At 42.5% G+C, this 25,083-nt stretch overlaps 1 protein-coding gene across 3 annotated transcripts in view; it reads right to left on the bottom strand.

Annotated features, from left to right (window-relative positions):
- Positions 1-1,779: 1,779 nt before the first annotated feature.
- Positions 1,780-25,083, bottom strand: part of pik3c2b (phosphatidylinositol-4-phosphate 3-kinase, catalytic subunit type 2 beta) — a 103,623-nt gene continuing 80,319 nt past the window's right edge. For 2 of the 3 annotated variants that reach the window (XR_010877788.1, XR_010877790.1), the window contains exons 22-35: positions 23,395-23,524; positions 23,101-23,237; positions 22,745-22,914; positions 18,943-19,099; positions 18,649-18,758; positions 17,915-18,116; positions 17,649-17,773; positions 17,381-17,498; positions 6,306-6,393; positions 5,705-5,811; positions 5,474-5,602; positions 4,327-5,125; positions 3,027-4,166; positions 1,780-2,771 (exon numbers count right to left, since the gene is read on the bottom strand). Coding sequence is in view for 1 of the 3 variants with exons in the window: in XM_067246430.1 (XP_067102531.1) it covers positions 4,934-5,125; positions 5,474-5,602; positions 5,705-5,811; positions 6,306-6,393; positions 17,381-17,498; positions 17,649-17,773; positions 17,915-18,116; positions 18,649-18,758; positions 18,943-19,099; positions 22,745-22,914; positions 23,101-23,237; positions 23,395-23,524 (1,665 nt within the window). In the remaining 2 variants the exon portion in view is untranslated. Of the gene's footprint in view, positions 2,772-3,026; positions 4,167-4,278; positions 5,126-5,473; positions 5,603-5,704; positions 5,812-6,305; positions 6,394-17,380; positions 17,499-17,648; positions 17,774-17,914; positions 18,117-18,648; positions 18,759-18,942; positions 19,100-22,744; positions 22,915-23,100; positions 23,238-23,394; positions 23,525-25,083 lie in introns of those variants that run through there. The other variant, XM_067246430.1, reaches the window with a different exon arrangement.

The raw sequence follows: 25,083 nt of genomic DNA, 5'->3' as shown, positions 1-25,083 counted from the left end.
AAGAACAAGCAGGAACTGAAGACAGTTGCAGTAGAGGCCTGGCAGAGCATCACCGGGGACGAAACCCAGCGTCTGGTGATGTCTATGGGTTCCAGACTTCAGGCTGTCATTGACTGCAAAGGATTTGCAACCAAGTATTAAAAGTGACAATTAGATTTATGATTATGTTAGTTTGTCCAATTATTTTTGGTCCCTTAAAAAGGGGGGGGGGGGCCACATATAAAATGTGTTGTAATTCCTACACCGTTCACCTGATTTGGATGTAAATACCCTGAAATTAAAGCTGAAAGTCTGCACTTATAGCACATCTTGATTGTTTCATTTCAAATCCATTGTGGTGGTATACAGAGCCAAAATGATGAAAATTGTGTCAATGTCCAAATATTTATGGACCTAACTGTAGCTATATCAATATTCCCTCTTGCAGGGTAAATGAAAACACAACCGTTTCATTCTACACTTCACTTTTTGAATTATATTTTTAATTGTAAATGAGCAGCAACATGTATGCTTTTTAATCTATGCAATCTTCATAAATAGTAAGTACGCATTTTAATATAAAATATAGGCTACAAAAATAGCCTATCAGTTGTAAAAATGACAGTTAATAAACGGACCTATCTGCATCCGACGCTAGCAAGCACCCTACAATTTACCCAGAAATTGTACCTAGTATCTAGTTATTATTTATAGGCTATATTATATATTAATAATTATTATATGGATTGAAAAGAGTGAGAATAGGAGTTAAGGGGCCCCCAAATCACTAGGTTGGGTTTTTGCCACGCCTATAAAAAACCTGAGCTGAAAACAGGAAAGAAACTTTTCAACGGTCTAACTATTTCACACATACCGGTATATAATGTACTGAGAAGCAAATCATGGAATTTGCTTCACAGCATCTTTAATATCTTTATCCAAATGTGTAAAAAATGACAATATACAATTTGTACATTGAAGAGTTTGTAAAACTGTGCATTATTTATATTAAATGATTACATTATTATAAATGCTACTTCATAAGCAAGACCACGCACAGATTATTACACACATCATCCCATAGCGTAGCCTATCCATAAAGTCTTCCACAATTGAACTGTGGTGTCTTGGTTGTCACGTTTGTTGAGTAACACACATGTGATACGATGAGCTTTGTTTCCAAAGTAGAGGCTGTGAACCCAGGGTAATGTAGCCTGATGCAAGTCTTACATGTAGATATTGCTTTGGGTGTGGCACACATTGTAGTCATAAAGGTACGCAGATAGTGTGGATGTGCGCACACACACACTTAAGAGGATTAGCAAGGACAATCTACATAGAGCTATAACAATGAGTTTAGCAGCATATACAGTAAGTCAGTTGAAACTGTTTTAAATCTGAAATGGGAAGCCAATCAGGACAATACCAGTATGTGTCTTCCTATGGATGAAGAATGCTTTCTGGTACAGGCTATATCAAGTTGTATCTGCTTATGTTGACTCCACAAACGCACTCGTAGGTCCAAAAGGGTGCCTATACATTTTTTACCTTTGTGTAGTGTTGTGTTACTTGCCCAGTGTTCCCAGGTCTGATGAACACACACTATTACTGGGGTTTTAAATAATACAATACAACACTTTCCCTAAACTAATACTACATTTGCACATTGTATATGAGTGTTTTTTCACAGCTATGGACTGTGTTCCAGAAAATGGATGGTGCAACAGTAAGACGTGATGACTAATGCATTTGCAATCTCAACATCTGACACAGTTCTTTCATAAGACACACAGATAACTTTAGATTCAAGTTTATTGTTATTATTTAGTGCAAATAATATTACAAAATCATGGATCAAAAAATTTAAGTAAAGTAACAGTAACAGCTTTTTTTAAATCACAAGCATCAAAAGTGGGGTCAAACTCTAATGAAGTGATTCATGAAAGTGAAAATCACATGAATGATATTCTCAGTATTTACAGTACTCAAGATTCAGTTCATTTTGAACTTACATTCTGTTTTATTTCCCCAACATCAGATCCCTAGTTGTCTCAGAGCCCAGTCCCATTCCTACTCGTCCTTGTCTCCTTTCCTGAGGGACACACCTTTCTGGGCTAACTTCATGAAAGGTCCTAGCAGAGTAATGCATTAAGCTTCTAAGTCAGATGAGCAGAAGCATATGATTGGTATGAGGATTTGACACAATCTCTGGAGGTCCTAAAGGTAAGGAGACCAGGGTAAGACATTGTAATATTTGGGACACAGAACCCATATTTCCCAGAATCGCCTGTAAATCAGACACTTTTACTTCAATGTCTCTCATAAGGTTAGCACGTAAACACAAACAGGGTGTAACTTCAACTATGTCTGTCTATTTTCATTGATATATTTCTGCCCTTTCAGCTGGGATTACCAGGCATCAAAACACACCTGATTGAAACAAAATGTCCCTAATATATATAGACGTGACAAGTCATGACCAGATACAACTGACATAAATCAGAAATAATTAATTAGTCGAATCACACTTCAGCCATGCCACAATGCAGGCAAACCAGACTAAATTGTTGGTCAAAATATGGTAGCCAATATTGTTAACCAGTCCTGTGGTCATGACAACCTGCCCCCCAGTGACTGTTGGAAAGATTCAAATCCAAGATATCCTTTCCCAATAACTTTTTAACCCTTGTGCTGCCTTCGGGTCACATGACCCAAAGGTTCACAACGAACCATCGTTGTGTTTAACCAATTTTACCCAATACAAAAACAATAAATAGCATTTTCTTTTAACCCTCGTGCTGCCTTCGGGTCACATGAACCAAAGGTTCATAACGAACCATTGTTGTGTTTACCCAATTTTACCCAATACAAAAACAAATACAAATAATTTTCTTTTAACCATTCCAATGTGGGGGGTCTGAGACAGCCCGACAGTTAAAAGAAAATGCTTCACTTTGTTTTTGTATGAGGTAAATTTGTCACAATACGACGGTGGGTCACAATGACTGATGGGTCAGAATGACCCGAAGATAACACAAGGGTTAAACTTCGCAATGTGGGGGGTCTGAGACAGCCCGACGGTTAAAAGAAAATTCCTCACTTTGTTTTTGTATGCAGTAAAGTTGTCGCAATACGACGGTGGGTCACAATGACTGATGGGTCAGAATGACCCGAAGATAACACAAGGGTTAAAGACTTTTCATTTACTTTGCTTGCGTAAACCAATTATCTCGATGAACTAGGACAAATCTAGATTGAATGTGGAAGTCACACACAAGAACGACAACAGTATGGATCGAGTCCCTTCAGGTAGTACAGCAGACAGTTTCATGATACTGTCAAATGTGTATAACTCCCACCCAGTAGTAACTAACTGCTTGCACTGTAACATTGTTGTGAGGAGCAGAACAAATGGAAGTACATGTTTGACTAGTAAAACTGTTCTCATAAGGTTACCACATAAACATAAAGTCTGTAACTACTATGTTGATGTCTTTTGAATGTGAACTTTACAAAACAATCTACACACGTTTTCTCCAGCACACACTCAACACATACACTCAGAGCTGTGGGAAGGCTCATGCAAAACAATATTAGTGGATGCATTTATGTTTTAAGCAAACATGTTTGCTTAAAAAGAACTATAATAAAATATGTCAATGTGTGGATTTTCCCCTAAAACGCAAAATGTGTTACACCTGTGTAATCTCAATGTACAATACTACATTTGAAACACAAACAACTAAGGGTTATAGCAACAGTGTCTGTGCTTGGATAGATCAGCTATTAGCATTAGCATCAAACTGGTAAGGGAGCTCAACTGTACAGCTGAAATGCAGTGACTATATGACAACAGGACACTCCTGTGTTCTCTAGGACACACGCTTCCTCTCCTGTATTCTCTAGGACACACACTCCTGTGTTCACATCTTGTCAGTCTGAATGGTCTCCACTCTAATGTTCGGTTCACTGAAATATCTGAGGTAATCCAGGTATTCCTAACTTCCTGTGTTCATCCGCCCAGCTCAATCTAGAACAGATCACCTCATACCAGCTAACTCTAGAGCAGATCACTTTAGACCAGCTAACTTTAGAGCCGATTACTTCCTATCGGGGGAAGAGAAGATAGAAGGAGGAGACAGTTCAGAGATGGAGATACTTGTGACCTCAAGGACAGACAGGAGACACTCAAAGACACCTGGGCCAGTGAACCAGGCCACTGTCTGTAATGTGATAGGCTAGGGCCATACCATAGGCAGGTCAGGTGACTAAATATCTACCATATCATACAAGGCAACTATTTCTTAGATCTTACCTTCTCTAAAAGCTTAAAGCAAGGACCCCAACCAATTAATCAAATGTAATATTAACATATAGTTGCATGTTTCTACAGCACATCAATGCGAGTAAGCCTACATACACAGTTATCAATTCATACACACACACCACAACCAGGCAATCCAACTGAGCTTGGCAATCTAGCCGCATTAAACAAAAGAAATAACTTATTATAAATGTTCTCTATAAAAAAAAATACATTTTCCATCAGACTTGTCGACGGACGGCTTGTGTGGTCCTAGGAAGGCCCCCACGAAGTAGGGAAGGTCCCATAGTCATGGTAACTAGCGAGGCATCTCTGTGCAACACAGTTTTCATACACGTCTTACCCTTTTTGTGCTGGTTTCAGATTGGTACATTTTATACTTCTGAAACTTCTAGAGGTTGAAACCCTATGGAATACAGTGTCCAGTACTAAACGTCTTCATCTTTGAAGCTGTCTATACACAAACACACCTCGCTCGGGATGAGTCACACACACACACAGACACACAGTCACATAGGCATCCACTCAGGAAACCCACACCCCCACTGGGAGAAAAGTCTGGAAAGACTGTGACACTGTCATGCTGACACAAACACACACTCCTTCTGTCTCACACATCCAAATACACTGTCAGCGGGGGACATCGGTGCCGGGCGTGCCCAGCGCGTGCCAGTCCACCCAGTGCTGGCCAGGCGCCAGGCTCTTCAGGGGGATGAAGGTCTCGCCCAGCAGCGTGTTCTCCCAGAACGCCCCGTCACCCAGAACGCGCAGGTGGATCACACGCTGCTGCAGGTCCCCCCGAGGAATACGTTCATACACCAGCTGTGAGAAGGAGGGGGAGAGGAGGTAGAGAGCGAGGAGGTAAAGAAAGGGGAAGAGGAGGTAGAGAGCAAGGAGGTAAAGAAAGAAGGGGAGGAGATAGAGTGAGGTAGAGAGAGGGAGAGACGAGGCAGGGAGAGGTGAGAAATGTAAAGAGCAAGGGGGAGGGGAGAACAAGGAGAATAAGGGAAAATATCAATGTTGTCCCCATTCTAGCGTACATGAACAGAAGTGCAGAAGTAGGTCTGCCTGGTGTTGTGTGAGTTTCGTTTAATGCGGATAGCTAGCTAGCTTAGCCCCACATGCATCTCTGCCAGGTGTAACTTGGCTGGTGACGGGAACCCTTCTCACCATCTCGTTGTATGTGGGGTTGCAGGTGCGTCGCGCCGCCTTGGTCTTCCTCTTGCTGGTCTTCTGGGGGTCGGGGAGGAGGTAAAGTTTCACGTAGGGGTCCGGGTCTGACCCGTCCTGCAACGGTTGCTGAACACACACACGGACAATCACCATGATAACACATACAAAAAGTGTTTATGAATCAAATCCCTTTAAACATACAAATCTCTCTCTGTCACACATGCTCACCAGGCCTCGGATATGCATCACCATGATGAAGAGCTTGTCACTCTTGAAGGAGATGGAGAGTTTGACCTCCCCCACCACCCTGCCTGAGACCGGAGCCCACAACATCTCTGGAGGGGGGGGTCAAACAGTGTTAATGTTTCCTTAGGCAGGTGGACAGAGACCGAACACCTGTGTGTGTGTGGCTGTGTGTGTGTGTGTGTGTGTGTGTGGCTGTGTGTGTGTGTGACATGCCATGTCACTTTAGACACGTTCAAACATATGATAAGAGTCTGCCCTGTGATTGGCTGTAGGGGTCGTAAAGTATCTCCGTTGTCAAGGACATGAGCTGGGCTGATGCTGGTGAATAAACTGGACTCTAACCCTGTGTGTGTGTGTTTGTGTGTGTGTGTGAACTTTGACCCTGCACCAACATGCTGTGTAGTGGGACTCATTCAGTGAGTTGTCTTGATGATCTGAATCGATTGCCTGAATAAGTCACGTGTATGTGTGCATGGTGTTCGTGTATATGTGTGCGTGTTTGTATCTGTGTTTGTGTGTGTATCGGTCCGTGTGTACAGTATGTGTGTGCGCCCATGTATATATGCTTGAGCGTGTGTGTTACCGGCAGGTCTGCTATGAAGTGCGTTCACCACTGTCCCTGGTCTCTCATCCCTTGGCAGAGGATGGAAGAAAGTGTAGATGAGGTCACACTGGAAAGAGAGGGAAAGAGAGAGAGAGTGTGGTTGAGTGAGAGTGTGTGTGTGCGTGCGAGAGAGAGAGAGAGAGAGAGAGAGAGAGAGAGAGAGAGAGAGAGAGAGAGAGAGAGAGAGAGAGAGAGAGAGAGAGAGAGAGAGAGAGAGAGAGAGAGAGAGAGAGAGAGAGAGAGAGAGAGAGAGAGAGAGAGAGAGAAAAGGGAATGAGAACCGTTATCAGTTATCAGAGAACGAGAGAATCACCAGGGGTCTCATTTATAAAACTGTGCGTAGGATTGTTACTAAAAGTGTACGTACGCCCAAAAGCCTAAAATGGCGTACGCACACACAAATTCAGATTTATAAAACCGTGCGTACGCACACCTGTACGCAATGTTCCCTTTATAAATCACAGATTACCCACAAGTGTGCGTACGTGAATCAGCATTGTACCCCGCCCTGAACACGCCCATTTTAACCATAAATAGTCAATGCAAAGCACCTCATGAATGCTAATCTAGTATCTCATCATGACCCTGGCATGCGATTGTTCTTTACGGTGAATCATAGCGCATGACAACTTCTCAGACACTGTTAGCCTATTGGTGGAGCCCGAAAACTCAGAGAATTTGGTGGCCGGTAGATCACCAATTAAAAAAAACTGTGCGAGTGGCGTCAACTGTGCCAGTGATACCACGAGTCGAGATACAATTTGAAAACAAGCGTTTTGTTATGAACAGTAATTTATTAAAGCCTGGACTGATAACGATGACGTGGAGTGTAGCGATTGCGCGGGAGCTTAACGACTGTATTTCCAGTTTTTGACATATGATGATATATGCACAGTATTAAATAAATATATTTAGTTATACACTGTATTCTGCAGTTATTTAAAGGTAGGATATGTGATGTTATCTGCATTCCATGCAGTCGGGCATTTCCCCCTCCTGCACTCCAGTAGTGGACAATATGATGGTGAGACAGCGCTGAATTAAAAAAATATAAAATTTGAGTTCGATTGTACAAGGTGTTTATGGAACAATTATCACTCAGTACAAACGCAAGTGACACTGCTGGATTTAATCTTCATGATAATGATGAAATCGAGTGAAAAAACGTGTGTGAGGAAAACAAAATATATAAATATTACGAGTAATCGTTCTTCCCACATTTACTTTCTGCAGTCTGACTACAGTACGGTCATCTGCGTCGCCGATTCCAACTGTTTCCAAAATGTGCGTAGGCCTACGGGAGGGTCAGCGTTTGCGTGGAGGACTGCACATTCTCCCATCAAGTTTGTTTTTTATAAATCACAACCTTTGCGTGGAAAGTGGCGTACGCACATTTTCAGCCCCGTTTTGTGCGTACGCAAGCTTTATAAATGAGACCCCAGGACTCCCAAGTCTGATGTTCTGGGGCTTCACAGTCAGTGGGGGCAGAGGTCATAGACTCAACAACTACCATCTCCAGAAGTGGCTGTGTGGTTTTATACAACACTGACCATGTATCCCCCAAAAAATAAGGGTAGCTTACAAGCTTGAACTAATTGTCAGAGTGTGACTCGTTTGTCAGTGTGAGAGTATTTATTAAAGTGCCTTGTTGGTGAGTGAGAGAGAAATATCCTGTTGAGGTTGGTGAAATATAACCACCCTGGTAGCAAGGCTGTAGCTGCTCAGATATCAGACTCTCTCCACCCTGAGAGAGAGAGAGAGAGAGAGAGAGAGAGAGAGAGAGAGAGAGAGAGAGAGAGAGAGAGAGAGAGAGAGAGAGAGAGAGAGAGAGAGAGAGAGAGAGAGAGAGAGAGAGAGAGAGAGAGAGAGAGAGAGAGAGAGAGAGAGAGAGAGAGAGAGAGAGGAGGGGGCGGAGGTAGGGAGACAGACACAGAGAGAAAAGCATAGAGAGAAAAAGGGAGAAAGACACAGAAAGAGGGAGAAGGGGGGAGAAAGGGAGAGAGAGACAGAGATACCACTCACCAAGGAGGGGCTCAATTCTAAGATTTTGGCCGAATCCCATTTCTCTGTTTTACCCCTTCCCCTGTCCCTCGAACCCGAGTAGTAAGGGCTAGGGGTGAAAATATACCCCTATGAAATGAGACACCACTTGGTTACGGTTACGTCATCATACATCGTCGTCTGCTGGCTGCTACAGTGGTGTGAAAAAGTTTTTGCCCCCTACAACCTAATAACTGGTTGGGCCACCCTTAGCAGCAACAACTGCAATCAAGCGTTTGCGATAACTTGCAATGAGTCTTGTACAGCGCTGTGGAGGAATTTTGGCCCACTCATCTTTGCAGAATTGTTGTATTCAGCCACATTGGAGGGTTTCAAGCATGAATTGCCTTTTTAAGGTCATGCCACAGCATCTCAATAGGATTCAGGTCAGGACTTTGACTAGGCCACTCCAAAGTCTTCATTTTGTTTTTATTGAGCCATTCCAGGGCTCAACATTAACATTTTTTGGCACTGGCCCGGTTTGAAACTTACTGGCCCCAAGACAATTTTTACTGGCCCCCCCTCCAAAAGTTGTAATTGGGTGTGCTTTGCCTCCGGCAAGGGCACAACCTTTGTTTTCTCACATTTATCTTATTATTATTTTCCCATCCCTAAGGATCAGTCAATATTTGGACTACATAGACAACGTCGGTGTCAAAATGTTCGTCTTGGTCACGATTGCGTTGCTTTTATTGGGATTTATGTTCCGTTGCACGGTTTAGGCTGAACTTAAGCTTTTGTGGCAAAAAGTGCCTTGTGTCAACAAAGGGTACTCAGTGCTAGCCTACTATGGAAGCAAATCGTTACCAAAATTCAAATGCAAATGCATTTCCAGAAATGCATTTGCATTTTAAGAATGTGGCTGCATTATTTGACTCATAAATGAAATTAGTAATCAATCATCCTATTTGCATTTTAATTTTCTTCTTCAAGAGTGCTCAATCTTTCACTTAATTAAAATGAAAAAGAAATAGACATTTGAGATTTAATTTTCAAAAAATGCCCCAGCAAATAGATACCAAAATTCAATTTGAAATGTAAAATTTGAAAATTAAAATGCATTTCCAGAAATGCATTTTCATTTTAAGAACGTGGCTGCAAAATCGTGACCACAATTCAAATTCAAATGCATTTCCAGAAATGCATTTTCATTTTAAGAATGTGGCTGCAAAATCGTGACAACAATTCAAATTAAAATGCATTTCCAGAAATGCATTTTCATTTTAAGAAAGTGGCTGCAAAATCGTAACCACAATTCAAATTCAAATGCATTTCCAGAAATGCATTTTCATTTTAAGAACGTGGCTGCAAAATCGTGACCACAATTCAAATTCAAATGCATTTTCATTTTAAGAACGTGGCTGCAAAATCGTGACCACAATTCAAATTCAAATGCATTTCCAGAAATGCATTTTCATTTTAAGAACGTGGCTGTAAAATCGTGACCACAATTCAAATTCAAATGCATTTGCAGAAATGCATTTTCATTTTAAGAACGTGGCTGCAAAATCGTGACCACAATTCAAATTAAAATGCATTTCCAGAAATGCATTTTCATTTTAAGAACGTGGCTGTAAAATCGTGACCACAATTCAAATTCAAATGCATTTGCAGAAATGCAAAATGAACGAAAAAGCATTCTGAGCGGCGCAGCAGAGTGACGTCAGTAGCCGTTCTTCTTCAATCTCTGCCGTCACAGATTTACACATTAATAGTAGCTCTGCCACTGTTTTAGTCATTGTTTGACATCAAGTTGCTCAGTCTGTGATGCGTCCTCTAAAGACCCGGCAATTCAATCAATTTGAATTGTGGTCACGATTTTGCAGCCACGTTCTTAAAATGAAAATGCATTTCTGGAAATGCATTTTAATTTTCAAATTTTACATTTCAAATAGAATTTTGGTATCTATTTGCTGGGGCATTTTTTGAAAATTAAATCTCAAATGTCTATTTCTTTTTCATTTTAATTAAGTGAAAGATTGAGCACTCAAGAAGAAAATTAAAATGCAAATAGGATGATTGATTACTAATTTCATTTATGAGTCAAATAATGCAGCCACATTCTTAAAATGCAAATGTATTTCTGGAAATGCATTTGCATTTGAATTTTGGTAACGATTTGCTTCCATAGCCTACGTCACAACGTCAGCACACGTTAGCAACGACGCATGGATACAACGTGCATAGATGTGCTGTTGCACAGCGAGTATCGTGCCGTGGTGTACTAGCAGCATGTACATTTAAGCAAATCAAGACTTGCATGTACAGTAAGTAATGTAACATTAAATAATGTATTTAAACTCAAGCTTGTGTGGTGTGTCGCTGGCTTCAGTGCCACAGCCTGAACTTTATGTCAAAAGAAACATTCTCATTTCCGGCGCTTTCAAACAATCCCCTCACTCAGTGAAGTTTGGCTAGCCACCGCAACTAGCTTGCTCGTAGCAAACCTCTTTTGAATTAGCCAATTCTCCCTAAATAGATGTCAAGCTTATTTACGTTTTTGGGGGCATATTTTCAGTTAGCAGATGGTACTGTTTGAATCGCGATTCAATCTAAAATACTGCCGGTGACAATGTTGTTACAGTAGTTTGTTTCAAAGGGGGTTCTTAATGAATTGCGCAATATGAGTAGGCTAAATGCTTGAAAAGTTTCACTAGAAGAGAAAAACTTAAGGGGACGGACCCACCTGCAAACGACGCAAGCAAGCACACCCTACAATTTCCCCAGAAATTGTACCCTCTCTAGTTTATCAACCAAAGACTTATAAGTTGTGTTATTCTGTCAACATGTTTAACCATTTATTAAACACATCCTGGATATAAAAAGACCAAAAATGAAATCACATTTCTAGTGATAAAAAATAAAAAGGTAATAGTCAGCAAAACAATTGACTTTTAACCTCAAACGTGACGTGCTCTCTTCCCTGCTGACAGCCATCTCTGTACAACTGAAACCTCTGGTCCCTCAATGCTAATATATAAAAGCTTCCATAGCATTTCATCAGTATGATACTAAGTACCCAAGTCGACACCATTCTTCTTGTGCAGTTCAATAGCCTGGGGGAATGAGGCGAACGGCTGGCCCGTCTTGATTACGTGATATGCCGTTGTTATAAATCGTGCAATAACACGATGGGCATCTACATTTAAATTCCTGACCAGCATAGTCAACGGCCTGGAAGATGGATTGTCAACCATCCGCTTAGCTGTCACGCAAACCAGGTGCTGTCTGCTACTGCTAACATGGCTGGTCAGGTATTGTTTTCGAAAATTGTCGGTGCCTGTGTAAAATGTAAAAATATCCACTTTTGTCTGCTTTAGACGGGAACATACGACAAACGACACAGTGCATCTTCGTTCCATTAAAAAAGTTGCTTCCGTTTGAGCTCGTAGCTCTACTTTGCTGCCATCTTCACTTTATTTTCTCGCGCTAGTCTCGCGCCAGTTGTTAAAATTTTTATTGAGATTAGAGAATTACAATTTGACAACCACTCGTCACTCCTCAACTCTTGATTTGCCAACTGTGCGCCCCACGAGCTGCAAAGTTATTTATGCATTTAGCAGATAGCAAAACATATGAAGGATGTTAACTTTTACAATGCGAATCTTTTGTTCAATCAATAATTTGCAGTGACCCGATCGGGCCAGTGAGTTGCTAGTTTAACTGTCCCGACGTTACTTTTTACTGGCCCCGGGCCATCGGGCCATCGTTATTGTCGAGCCCTGCATTCAGTGGTGGACTTGCTGGTGTGTTTTGGATCATTGTCCTGCTGCAGAACCCAAGTTCGCTTCAGCTTGAGGTCACAAACAGATGGACATTCTCCTTCAGGAATTTTTAGTAGACAGCAGAATTCATGGTTCCATTTATCACAGCAAGTCTTCCAGGTCCTGAAGCAGCAAAACAGCCCCAGACCATCACACTACCACCACCATATTTTACTATTGGTATGATGTTCTTTTTCTGAAATGCTGTTTCTTTTACGCCAGATGTAATGGGACACACACACTTTCCAACTGACTCGTCACTCCATAGAGTATTTACCCAAAAGTCTTGGGGATCATCAAGATGTTTTCTGGCAAAAATGAGACCAGCCTTAATGTTCTTTTTGCTCAGCAAACATGCAAAAAAAAAAAATCTGGAAGGGGGCAAACACTTTTTCACACCACTGTATGTCACCAGAGGCGACAAGTGTTGATCACAATACGATACGTGTGTTGATTACACACGTATCGATGTCTCCAAATAAAGTAGTGTTATGCACTGATATCAAACTAAATTAGCTGATAATGGAGTTTAGTTAAAAATGTATACATGCATGGAGTCCATTCAAGGCTAGTCAGAGAAATGCGCGACTGTTGTGCAAATCAGCAATGTAACGTTAGCGTAGCAAACTAGCGATTTTTTTTAAACGTTTCGATTAAGAACATAGTTGCAAATATATATGTACAGGACTGTGTAGAGCACAAAACAAAACTGTCGTAATCTTTAAATCAATTATATAAGCCGAAAATACATTTATGGGACTCTGGATGATCTGGCTGCCATTGTTGCCGGTTGCGCAGTGTATTCTGGGTACGTCATGGTTTCAAGTAAGCTCACGAAAATACTTGGTTTTAAGGGGTATCTACCCCTTCCCCTTAGCCCTACCCCTCGATCAAAACGAGAATTGGGATAGACCTTACTCTCACGTGAACGTACAAAACTAAGGGGAAGTGGTAAGGGGAAGGGGTAAGACAGAGAAATGGGATTCGGCCTTATCGTTGAGTCTGTGGAGGAAAATGGGATTTCCTGTGCACTAATTAACAGAGCTCTCACTAATCAATATAACTAGTCATTGGATACTAGCTAGTATGTTCTTATGCGAGTTTGCTGTTGATAAGAGTAGATTGTGAATATTTGTCAGGTTGAAAGAATGTTCAGGGTCAGGAGAAAGTACTGGGTAAATGTCCTTTGTGATGACTACGGGGAGTTCCATCTATGATCTCTCTCTGCCCTGAGAGTGGTCATGGGCTGGGAATCTCCTTTTCTGACTGTTGTAACACCATTACTGCCTGACTGTCACTATCTATGTTTACTTTCTTGTGCCCTATAAAAGATGGTCCTCCTGCCTTCAGAGCTGAGAGAGACATGATTGAGACTAGTGATGGGTCGTTCGCGAACGATCCGGCTCTAAGAGCTGGCTCTTGAAGGTGAACGTCGGGAGCTGGCTCGCATATCTGAAGAGCCGACTCTATTTTTAATAGATTAATACAGCCTATAAAAACTAAATGATTATGAAATAATGAATTTTAATTGTATTTAAAATAATTGACTAATTCAAAGAACAACAAAAAAATACTTGTAGGCTTAAAGGCGCACACAATCATCCTCACATTCTGTTCCTGTCAATCCTGCATGAGGGAGGGCCGAGCCAACTCACACACAGTCAGAGAGTAGTATATTATATATAATATATTATTATTATTCTTTTTGACCCCCTAAAACTCAGTCAATATTTGGCCTACATAGACAACCTATGTGTCAAAAGTTTCGTCTTGGTAGCGATTGAGTTGCTTCTATTGGGATTTACGTTCCGTTGTATGGTTTAAGTGGAAATTAAGTTTTTGTGGCGAAAAGTGAAGCTAACGGTGGCTAACTTGCTAGCCACAGTCAATGACGCTACTTACGTCACTAACGTCATGAAAACTCGCGTGACTACCTCTAGCAGAACATTAGTTTAGCAGCTCGTTAACTTCTGGGAGATAGCTAAGTTAACTGCTTTACTGCAAGGCAGCTGCAGAAACGCCACAAGCAAAGAGGCCAGGGTGATAACTATTTACTAATTTTACTTTGTGATATGACACACAATTGTGACGTGTAATGTACAATATAAGCTGATTTTATTAAGGAAGTACATCTACTTTCGGAAGTATTAGCATCATGACATTAGCCTCTGTTGCCCGGGCAACACATACTACAGTGGTCTATGATGCATCTGTTTTCAATCGTTAAAATAAACATTCCTCACAAATAAATTTTCGTTGTAGGATTTATTATGACATTACATTACAAGTAAACGATTTGTGGGTGAAATTATCATTACCCGTGGTTTCAAACCAGTGTTGCTCACTGCAACGCTGTAGCCTACGCGAGACACTACAAAAACATCGACACAGCTGTATGAAGTCAAACGGCGACAGAACATGTTCGGCAACTCCCCTTACTTAAACCAAAAGTCTATGTAACTACTAACCTTAACTTCATTGCCACAGCCTAAACTTTGTCAATCTGTTCATGAAAATAATTAATTTCAGCCTAAACCGTACAACGGAACGTTGAATCCAATTCAACCAACGCAATCGCTACCAAGACGAACGAACACAGCAGTAGTCGAGTACTATACCGTAGTAGTACAATTTACCGGGGAAGCTTCTCCACACAGGGCTATATCGCACTTGGCGTTGTTACTGACAATGATCGCTACCAGTGAGCTTTTTATGAAAGCGATTTTCCACTAAATAAATGTCAAGTTTATTTACGTTTTTGAGGGCATATTTTCAGTTAGCAGATGGTACTGTTTGAATCGCGATTCCATCTTCTACTGCCGGTAACGTCGTAGAATAATCTTCAAAGGGGGTTCTTTATTCATGAATGAATGCAATATGAGTAGGCTAAATTCCTTAAAATATCACGAGAAGGGAAACACTTAAAATGACGTTTAAGTCATAGAGATTAGGTAAATTTTTACACCGGTCTGCCAAATTTATTCGTTTTGATTCAACGATGAGGCTGCCTCTTGCAGGAGAAATGAGAAGACATTTATTTCATTCTACACTTCACTCGTATTTTCAGTTGTAAATGAGCAGCAAAAAAAAATGCTTTTAAATCTATGTAATCTTTATAAATAATAAGTATGCATTTTTATATAAAATATACAGAAATATCAGTTGTAAAAATGTCATTCAAAAACGGACCCCTGTGCAACCGACGCAAGCAAGCACACCCTACAATTTCCCCAGAAATTGTACCCTCTCTAGTTCAAATTGTTTTCACACCCATCATAGTCAAATTCATAGTTAAAACATGTCTTTTTTTAAGAGCCGTTCGGGAGCCAAAAGAGCCGGTTCTTTTTGGTGAGCTGAGCCATACGAGCCGGCTCACGAAAAAGAGCCGGAATGCCCATCACTAATTGAGACCTAAGCCTGGTGTTGTGTTACTTGTCAGAGGTCTGGTTCTCTCCCAATCTGCAGATTGATAATACTTAAATCCAGAACTCAACTGAACTTAGTCACAGGAGGCTGTTAAAGAATATATTGTGCTTATTAAAGTTATGCATTGTGCTTATTAAAGTTATGAACTTATAAGTGTGCTCAGGCTTAAACATTGGGTCTCACACTGGGTGTGGGAAGCAGGCTGTTCTTTGTGTCTCTATCTCTTCATTTCCAGAAACAACCTTGAAACCGGGTGGAGACGGTACCCGAGCAGGTGGGACGCGTAGGCAAGAACAACTCCCTGATGCACGAGAGAACAAGCTCAACCCTTTTTTGATACTTGTGTTTCAATTGCACTGTATAAATATATGCTGGGGAGGGACAGATAGCCAGTTGGACTTCGTGAACCAGCCAAAACTCTGTTGCGGGTAGGGAAACTTAGACAACCCCAGAGCTCTGTACTTGTTGATTTCCAACTGCTGCATTAAAGCTGATATTATCGGACCTCTGCGACTCCAGACCACTCTTTCTAGAATACAGATTTGTGTCATTGAATACCATCATTACATATTGGAATAGACACACAATATTTAAATCCTTCACTGTGTGTCACAGGAGGCTGTGGAGGAGTGTGTGTGTGTGTGAGAGAGAGAGAGGGAGGGTTGAGTGTGTGTGGAAGCAGGGCTGAGTGTGTGTGGAAGCAGGGCTGAGTGTGTGTGTGTGTGTGTGTGAGGGGAGGGTTGATTGTGTGTGTGTGTGACGGAAGGGTTGTGTGTGTGTGTGAGGGGAGGATTTAGTGTTTGTGTGAGAGGGGAGGATTGAGTGTGTGTGAGGGAAGGGTTGAGTGTGTGTGGGAGGAGAGTTGAGTGTGAGTTAGGGCTGGGCGGTATGACGGTATATACCGTGCGACGGTAGAAATGTGTCTACCGGGAGAGATTTGGCTATACCGTTTCAACCGCGGTATACTTTTATACTATATTTTTGTATTACATGTGTCAATTTAATGTCTGGTTGTTGTATTGTATATAAGCCATCATATAAATCGCATTCTTGCGATATTTAGAATTGTAGTTTAACTTTTATTTGATTTGCTATTTTCGTTTGACCTTGAAGCACATTTGCATTGGTCTGACGGAACGGAGTGTATTTTGTCTAAGCGGACCACATTCATACCGATGCTAATTAATTATATATTTGATGACCCATTCTGCAGGTAACCAATTTGATTTGTTGTTCAAGTTTTATGTCTCGTGCTGTAAAATTATTGTTGTAAAATTGCACTGGTGGCATTGCTAGCATTCTTGATCTAGGATGACTAGTGAAGACTTACTAACTGAGAGTGAGGTCATGCCGGGAAATATAAAACTGAGGCTTTAACATATCGACCGAGCTTTAACGAGGTTGATAAGCCGAAACCGAAGTTAGATATGGATAGTAAAACTCAGACTGATCGCTTTCGCTCATTTTGACATTTTTGTCGGAGGGCATTACGGATCCGTATTGAGCTGTGAGTAGGTCACCACACGGATGGCATGACTGCGCATCAGCCAATCAGAACGCTCGTACTCGTAACTTTTTGGAGTCTTTTGTTTTTAACTCAAGTGTTGTCTCATGTGAGGCAGTTGTTTTTGTTTGTAATAAATAATCGAGTGTGATGATGAAGTACGGTATGGTTATTTTGTACCATTTCTTAATTGAATTTACGGAACAATTACTATACCGTGATATATACCGTAACCGTGATATAAAATGACTCATACCGTGATAGAAGATTTTGGCCATATCGCCCACCCCTAGTGTGAGTGTGAAAGTACTGGGGGTTACCTGGGAGACGTCCGGGCTTGTGTGCACCAGATGCCAGACGTATCCATTCAGCTCATCTTTCCTCCGGTCAGCCATGGCCTCCCCCCGTCCACGGCCAATCACGAAGCGGCTGGGAAAGCTGAGGAGGGAGAAGGGAAGGGGAGAGGAGGAGGGAGGGGGAGGATGGAGGGCAGTGGTTAGCGGTGACACAGTGAGTGACTGTACAAGTGGTTGTATTGTATGTGCGTCTGTGTGTGTGTGTGTGTAAAAGTGAATGCGTGTGGATTACCTGGGGAGCTTGGAGGAGGGGAAGAGGAGGCGGAGTTTGCTGTGTAGCTCGTGGAACTCCTCGAAGCTCCTCTGGACCAACACTGCCACTTGCTGGCCCTCCCTCTCCACCTTCACCACGTACGCCTGCATGGCACACACACACACACACACACACGTGTCATGTCATACTACAAGGTAATGTCGCAGACAAGTATTGCGTTGCCACAAACACATTTAACACATTCAAACACATCCCCTGTGCTGGTCTGTGGAGGGACAGCGTACCGTGCCCTTGCTGGGTGTGTAGGTGCGGACGTGGCGACACACATAGAGGTTGCGGATGGCGCCGTCGCTCTTCAGCGTGTGGACACGCGGCGCGAAGGACAGCACGGGCCGCTCCTCAGATGAGGAGAACTTCATCTGGGCCAGGTTGTGGATGAAGAAGTTCAGCTTGGTGGCCACACTGCCTAGACTGGACTCTATCAGTCTGGGGGGGGGGGGGGGGGGGAGTGGGAGATCAGAGCAGAGGAAGAGAGGAAGGGGATAGAAGGAGAGACAGAGGGAGGAGGAGTAGAGGGAGAATGGGGCAGAGGGAGTGAGGAAGGGGAGAGGAGGAGAGACAGAGGGAGGAGGAGTAGAGGGAGAATAGGGATGAGGGAGTGAGGAAGGGGAGAGGGACAAAGAGGGAGGAGGTGTAAAATGGGAGAATGGGGCAAAGGGAGTGTGGAAAGGGAGAGAAGGGAGAGATAGGGAGTGTAAAATAAGAAAGAGGAAGATCTAGAATGTGCGTGTCTGTGAGTGTGTGTCAGTGTGTATGAGTGCATGTGTATGTGTAGTTTATGTATGTCTGTGTAGTTTCTGTGCATGTGAGTGTGTGTGTTTTGGGAGCATGTGTGACACAAGTGTGAAGTACATGGTGGCGTCTGCCTCAGATTCGTGGGGTTTTGAGTTTTTTGTGTGTGTGTGTGTTTGTGTAGATTGTGTGTGAGTGTAGTTTGTGTGTGTGTGTAGTGTGTTACCTGGTGAAATACATGGTGGCGTCTGCCTCTGACTCGTGAGGTCTCAGGGCGTCGTATACGTACTTCAGGTCGTCCAGGTCTGAGAGCTCCGGGATCCCACATGACAACATCTACACAGGGGTGAGGGGCATGTGTATGTTTGTGTGCGCTGACCAGTCCATACAGGTCTAGGAACAGGTATGTGTAGATGGTGTGTAGGTGTGTGTGTGTGTGTGTGTACGCTCACCAGTGCCAGCAGGTTGAGTAACAAGTGTATGTGTATGTGTGTAGAAGTGTGTGTTTGTGTATGCTCACCAGGCCCAGCAGATTGAGGAACAGGTGTGTGTGTTTGCGTATCAGGTTGTAGGCCTCACAGCAGAGGTCTACAAAGTCGTGGAAGCGGCTGGACGGCTTGTCTCCTCCATTGATCACGTACGCCATGTCAGAGGTGAACACAAACGGAGCCCGGTCCCTGCCAACCACAATACGCCGCACACACAGACCAATCAGATCACAGGACCAATCAGATTTCTTGGAGCAGGCCACTTCTGCTCATATTGACTTGTTAGTGAGAATTCAGTGAGAATTATTTTAAATGCAGTATAAATATACATATTAAAGTGTATTCATTATATTTTATGTCATCTATCTATAGGTCCAGTAATCTTTGCCTTTGTGTGTGTTCAAAGTTTTTGAGGCGTGCGGTGCCTTGAGTTACATTATTCGAATGAGCTGTTTGTGAAAAATAAATAGACCAATAAATATGAGCAAGTTCCTTCAAAGGATGTACCCATGGATCTTGCAAACCCCTCAGCCAATCAGTATCCTACAGGGCTCGACAATAACGATGGCCCGATGGCCCGGGGCCAGTAAAAAGTAACGTCGGGACAGTTAAACTAGCAACTCACTGGCCCGATCGGGCCACTGCAAATTATTGATTGGAAAAAAATATTCGCATTGTAAAAGTTAACATCCTTCATATGTTTTGCTATCTGCTAAATGCATAAATAACTTTGCAGCTCGTGGGGCGCACAGTTGGCAAATCAAGAGTTGAGGAGTGACGAGTGGTTGTCAAATTGTAATTCTGTAATCTCGATAAATTTTTTAACAACTGGCGCGAGGAAATAAAGTGAAGATGGCAGCAAAGTAGAGCTACGAGCTGAAACGGATGCAACTTTTTTAATGGAACGAAGATGCACTGTGTCGTTTGTCGTATGTTCCCGTCTAAAGCAGACAAAATATTGTGGATATTTTTACATTTTACAGATGCACCGACAATTTTCGAAAACAATACCTGACCAGCCATGCTAGCAGTAGCAGACAGCACCTGGTGTGCGTGACAGCTAAGCGGATGGTTGACAATCCATCTTCCAGACCATCTCCACACCCAATTACAACTTTTGGAGGGGGGGCCAGTAAAAATTGGCTTGGGGCCAGTAAGTTTCAAACCCACTGGCCCAGTGGGGCCAGTGCCAAAAAATGTTAATGTTGAGCCCTGACTCCTTAGTCTCAGCTCGCAATGGTGATAGAAAAGGCTGCTCAACATTAATGTGTGTAGTTATTTCTCGCAAACATTCACATGTGACATTGTATGAAGTTGAAATGGGGTAGGCCTAAGTGTATTGCTGATGAACGGTTTGCATTGAAATTATATAGGCCTATGAAGTGCAAAGCTTTCTACTCATTAAAGACCAGGTGGACTCTGCAAAAGATGGCCTCGTGAACAGTACAACAGGCCACCGGACTCCACACCCCCGGAATCAAATTCCGGGGGTTTTTCCCAAATTAGGCACTTTTCACTCGCATAAATGCTCCTAAATATATTTTGAGGTCGCACAGACACAGTTGATTACAGTCGGGAGGCAATTTCAAGCCCTGGCTCAGTAGAAACACTGTGAGGGCCCAGTAAGCTGAGTTAGTGTGTCTCCTCCAGGGAGTCTGGTGCACATCCATTTAGTTAGAGACATGACAACCCTGAGAAACTAACCTGCTTCCATATCTCTATCTCTCTGCCTAATTTGGTTGGCTACCTTAACAGCAAGACAATAAAAAGTGGTTAATTTAAACCAGTAATTATTCTTTGATTAGATATGTGTAGGGATATGTACAAGAGAAAACACATTCTGCCTGTTTATGTAGAATAACTAGCAACCAGTCACAGTCTGAAATAAATACCATGGGCCCTGCAATAGTATATAGGTAATTTCAAAATTACAAATCTATTCTGCTGAAACAAAATGCGTACTTTTTATTGTCATGTATTTTTATTAAACTGTCCTATCAGATTCTACATCTTGTTATAAGACCATGCATTCTTCTCAGTCCCCAACCACACAGTAATATATTGATTACAATATACAGTTAGGTCCATAAGTATTTGGACATTGACACAATTTTCATCATTTTGGCTCTGTATACCACCACAATGGATTTGAAATTAAACAATCAAAATGTGCTTTAAGTGCAGACTTTCAGCTTTAATTTCAGGGTATTTACATCCAAATCAGGTGAACGGTGTAGGAATTACAACACATTTTATATGTGGCCCCACCCTTTTTAAGGGACCAAAAATAATTGGACAAACTAACATAATCATAAATCTAATTGTCACTTTTAATACTTGGTTGCAAATCCTTTGCAGTCAATGACAGCCTGAAGTCTGGAACCCATAGACATCACCAGACGCTGGGTTTCGTCCCTGGTGATGGTCTGCCAGGCCTCTACTGCAACTGTCTTCAGTTCCTGCTTGTTCTTGGGGCATTTTCCCTTCAGTTTTGTCTTTAGCAAGTGAAATGCATGCTCAATTGGATTTAGGTCAGGTGATTGACTTGCCCATTGCAGAACATTCCACTTCTTTGCCTTAAAAAACTCTTTGGTTGCTTTCGCAGTATGCTTCGGGTCATTGTCCATCTGCACTGTGAAGCGCCGTCCTATGAGTTCTGAAGCATTTGGCTGAATCTGAGCAGATAATGTTACTCGAAACACTTCAGAATTCATCCTACTGCTTTTGTCAGCAGTCACATCATCGATAAATACAAGGGAACCAGTTCCATTGGCAGCCATACATGCCCGCGCCATAACACTACCTCCACCATGCTTCACTGATGAGGTGGTATGCTTTGGATCATGAGCAGTTCCTTCCCTTTTCCATACTCTTCTCTTCCCATCATTCTGGTACAAGTTGATCTTGATCTCATCTGTCCATAGGATGTTGTTCCAGAACTGTACAGGCTCTTTTAGATGTTTTTTGGCAAACTCTAATCTGGTCTTCCTGTTTTTGAGACTCACCAATGGTTTACATCTTGTGGTGAACCCTCTGTATTTACTCTGGTGAAGTCTTCTTTTAATTGTTGACTTTGACACAGATACGCCTACCTCCTGGAGAGTGTTCTTGATCTGGCCAACTGTTGTGAAGGGGTTTTTCTTCACCAGGGAAATAATTCTTCTGTCATCCACCACAGTTGTTTTCCGTGGTCTTCCGGGTCTTTTGGTGTTGCTGAGCTCACCAGTGCGTTCTTTCTTTTTAATAATGTACCAAACAGTTGATTTGGCCACACCTAATGTTTTTGCTATCTCTCTGATAGGTTTGTTTTGATTTTTCAGCCTAACGATGGCTTGCTTCACTGATGGTGACAGCTCTTTGGACTTCATATTGAGAGTTGACAGCAACAGATTCCAAACACAAATACCATACTTGAAATGAACTCTAGACCTTTTATCTGCTCCTTGTCAATGAAATAACGAACTCCCTTTATGAGGGAATAACATACACCTGGCCATGGAACAGCCAATTGTCCAATTACTTTTGGTCCCTTAAAAAGGGGGGGGGGGGCACATATAAAATGTATTGTAATTCCTACACCGTTCAACTGATTTGGATGTAAATACCCTGAAATTTAAGCTGAAAGTCTGCACTTAAAGCACATCTTGATTGTTTCATTTCAAATCCATTGTGGTGGTATACAGAGCCAAAATGATGAAAATTGTGTCAATGTCCAAATACTTATGGACCTAACTGTATATGTACGGCTAGGCCTACATTTCCCAGAATCCTATCTCCTAACCCTAACCTGCGAGCCTGAGAGGTGTCTGGGCATGTGTTTCCCAGGGTCCTTACCGTTTGATGTTGCCGAACATCTGAGCGTGGCCCAGGAACTTGCCAAAGTCAATGTGGAACATGTGTCCGCTGGTCCTGAGCATGATGTTGTCATTGTGGCGATCGCAGATCCCCAGGATGTATGTGGCCACGCAGCAGCCTGCACACGAGTAGATGAAGTTCTCCACCGCCTGACAGGATTCAAGTCAGAGTTCAGGGTTCAGAGTTTAGGGTCAGGGTTTAGGTTCAGGGTTTGGGATTCAGAGTTTAGGTTCGGGTTTATGATTCAGGCTTTGGGGTCAGGGTTTAGGATCAGGGTTCAGGATTCAGGTTTAGGGTTCAGGGTTTAGGTTCAGGGTTTGCTAGTGTTGTTGTACCTTCTCATACTCATCCTCGGTGGGGTTGTGTTTCTGCAGCCAGTCCGCCAGGGGGCGGTCCTTAAAGGAGCCCGTCACCCCATGCTCTCCCTGGATCTTCCTCAGGGTATCCGCCTGGGGGATCATCTCCACCATGCCTTAAAAGATGGATCCATCAATCCTACCATCCTCCTCTTCTTCCTTCCATCTCTCTACTATATCCCTCCCTCTCACTCCTACTCAGCTCCCCCTACACCCTCCCTCATCCTCCTCACTTTCCCTTCCTCCAGCCTCCCTCCTCCTCCCCCTCTTTACCTCGCCCCCTCCCAGTAGAGAAGCATCTGAAGATGACCATCCTCATGTCCAGTCCTTCCTGGATCCAGATCTTGTTCATCACACGGATGATCTGCAGTGTCAGCATGTCCTGCCGTAGGTCGTCCCCCGACTGGGGGAGGACAAAGGGAGAGAGATAGAGATATGGAAGCAGGTTAGTTTCTCAGGGTTGTCATGTCTCTAACTAAATGGATGTGCACCAGACTCCCTGGAGGAGACACACTAACTCAGCTTACTGGGCCCTCACAGTGTTTCTACTGAGTCAGGGCTTGAAATTGCGACCATTTTGGTCGCATATCCTCCCGACTGTAATCAACTGTGTCTGTGCGACCTCAAAATATATTTAGGAGCATTTATGCGAGTGAAAGTAATCAGTATGAAATTGCATAATTTCTTTACAAAACGCTCGCTAATTAGCCTACTGCACAGTATGTGCAGTAGGAGTCAGGTGGCTGAGCGGTGAGGGAATCGGGCTAGTAATCCGAAGGTTGCCTGTTCGATTCCCGGTCATGCCAACTGACGTTGTGTCCTTGGGCAAGCCACTTCACCCTACTTGCCTCGGGGGAATGTCCCTGTACTTACTGTAAGTCGCTCTGGATAAGAGCGTCTGCTAAATGACTAAATGTAATGTGCCTGCAGTGAGCTGATACAGTTTCAGTTTAAAGTTGAACGTTAGCAATAGGCATGCGTAAAGATGGTTTACATTGCGGGTAGCTGGATTTGATCTCTGACGAGTGATAAATGGGTTGCATAACTCAAAAAACCTCTTCACAGAGCCCCTTGAGTGTTTTTCTAGTTTAAGAAAATATAGCACATCTTCAATCTAGTGTGTAAAAGTGGGAGGATGGGGATCTTTCCACTTGAGTCAGATTTAAACGTCTGGCAATAAAATTCCCAAAAGCAATGCAATCTGACTGTGTTTTTGACCATTTAAGATGGTCTGGGGAGTAGTGTTGTTTTTGGCGGCCTGTTTTACTTATAGTTTTAGTCTAATCTTTGTGTCAAGCTGTCATTTGAGTTGTTATTCGTTTTAGTCACATTCATACTCTTTTTAGTCTAGTCAAGTTTCAGTCGACAAAAAGTCTGAGCATTTTAGTCTTATTTTAGTCAGAATTATCCCTAAAATACGAGTGAAGTGTAGAATTAAATAGATGTCTTCTCATTTCCCCTGCAAGAGGCAGCCTCATCGTTGACTCAAAACGAATACATTTGTCAGACCGGTGTAAAAATTTACCTAATCTCTATGACTTAAACGTCATTTTAAGTTTTTCCCTTCTCATGATATTTTCAGGCATTTAGCCACCTCATTGCATTCATTCATTAATAAACCCCCTTTGAAGATTATTCTACGACGTTAACCGGCAGTAGAAGATGGAATCGCGATTCAAACAGTACCATCTGCTAACTGAAAATATGCCCCCCAAAACGTAAATAAGCTTGACATTTATTTAGTGGAAAATCGCTCATTCATAAAAAGCTCACTGGTAGCGATCATTGTCAGTAACAACGCAAAATGCGATATAGCCCTGTGTGGAGAAGCTGCCCCGGTAAATTGTACTACTACGGTACAGTACTAGACTACTGCTGTGTTCGTCTTGGTAGCGATTGCGTTGCTTGAATTGGATTTAACGTTCCGTTGTACGGTTTAGGCTGAAATTAATTATTTTCATG

Source organism: Osmerus mordax, chromosome 1, assembly GCF_038355195.1.
Source record: "Osmerus mordax isolate fOsmMor3 chromosome 1, fOsmMor3.pri, whole genome shotgun sequence".
NCBI classification, from domain to species: domain Eukaryota; kingdom Metazoa; phylum Chordata; class Actinopteri; order Osmeriformes; family Osmeridae; genus Osmerus; species Osmerus mordax.
Note: the sequence above shows the minus strand (reverse complement) of the source record. Positions and strands in the feature narration are given on the sequence as shown.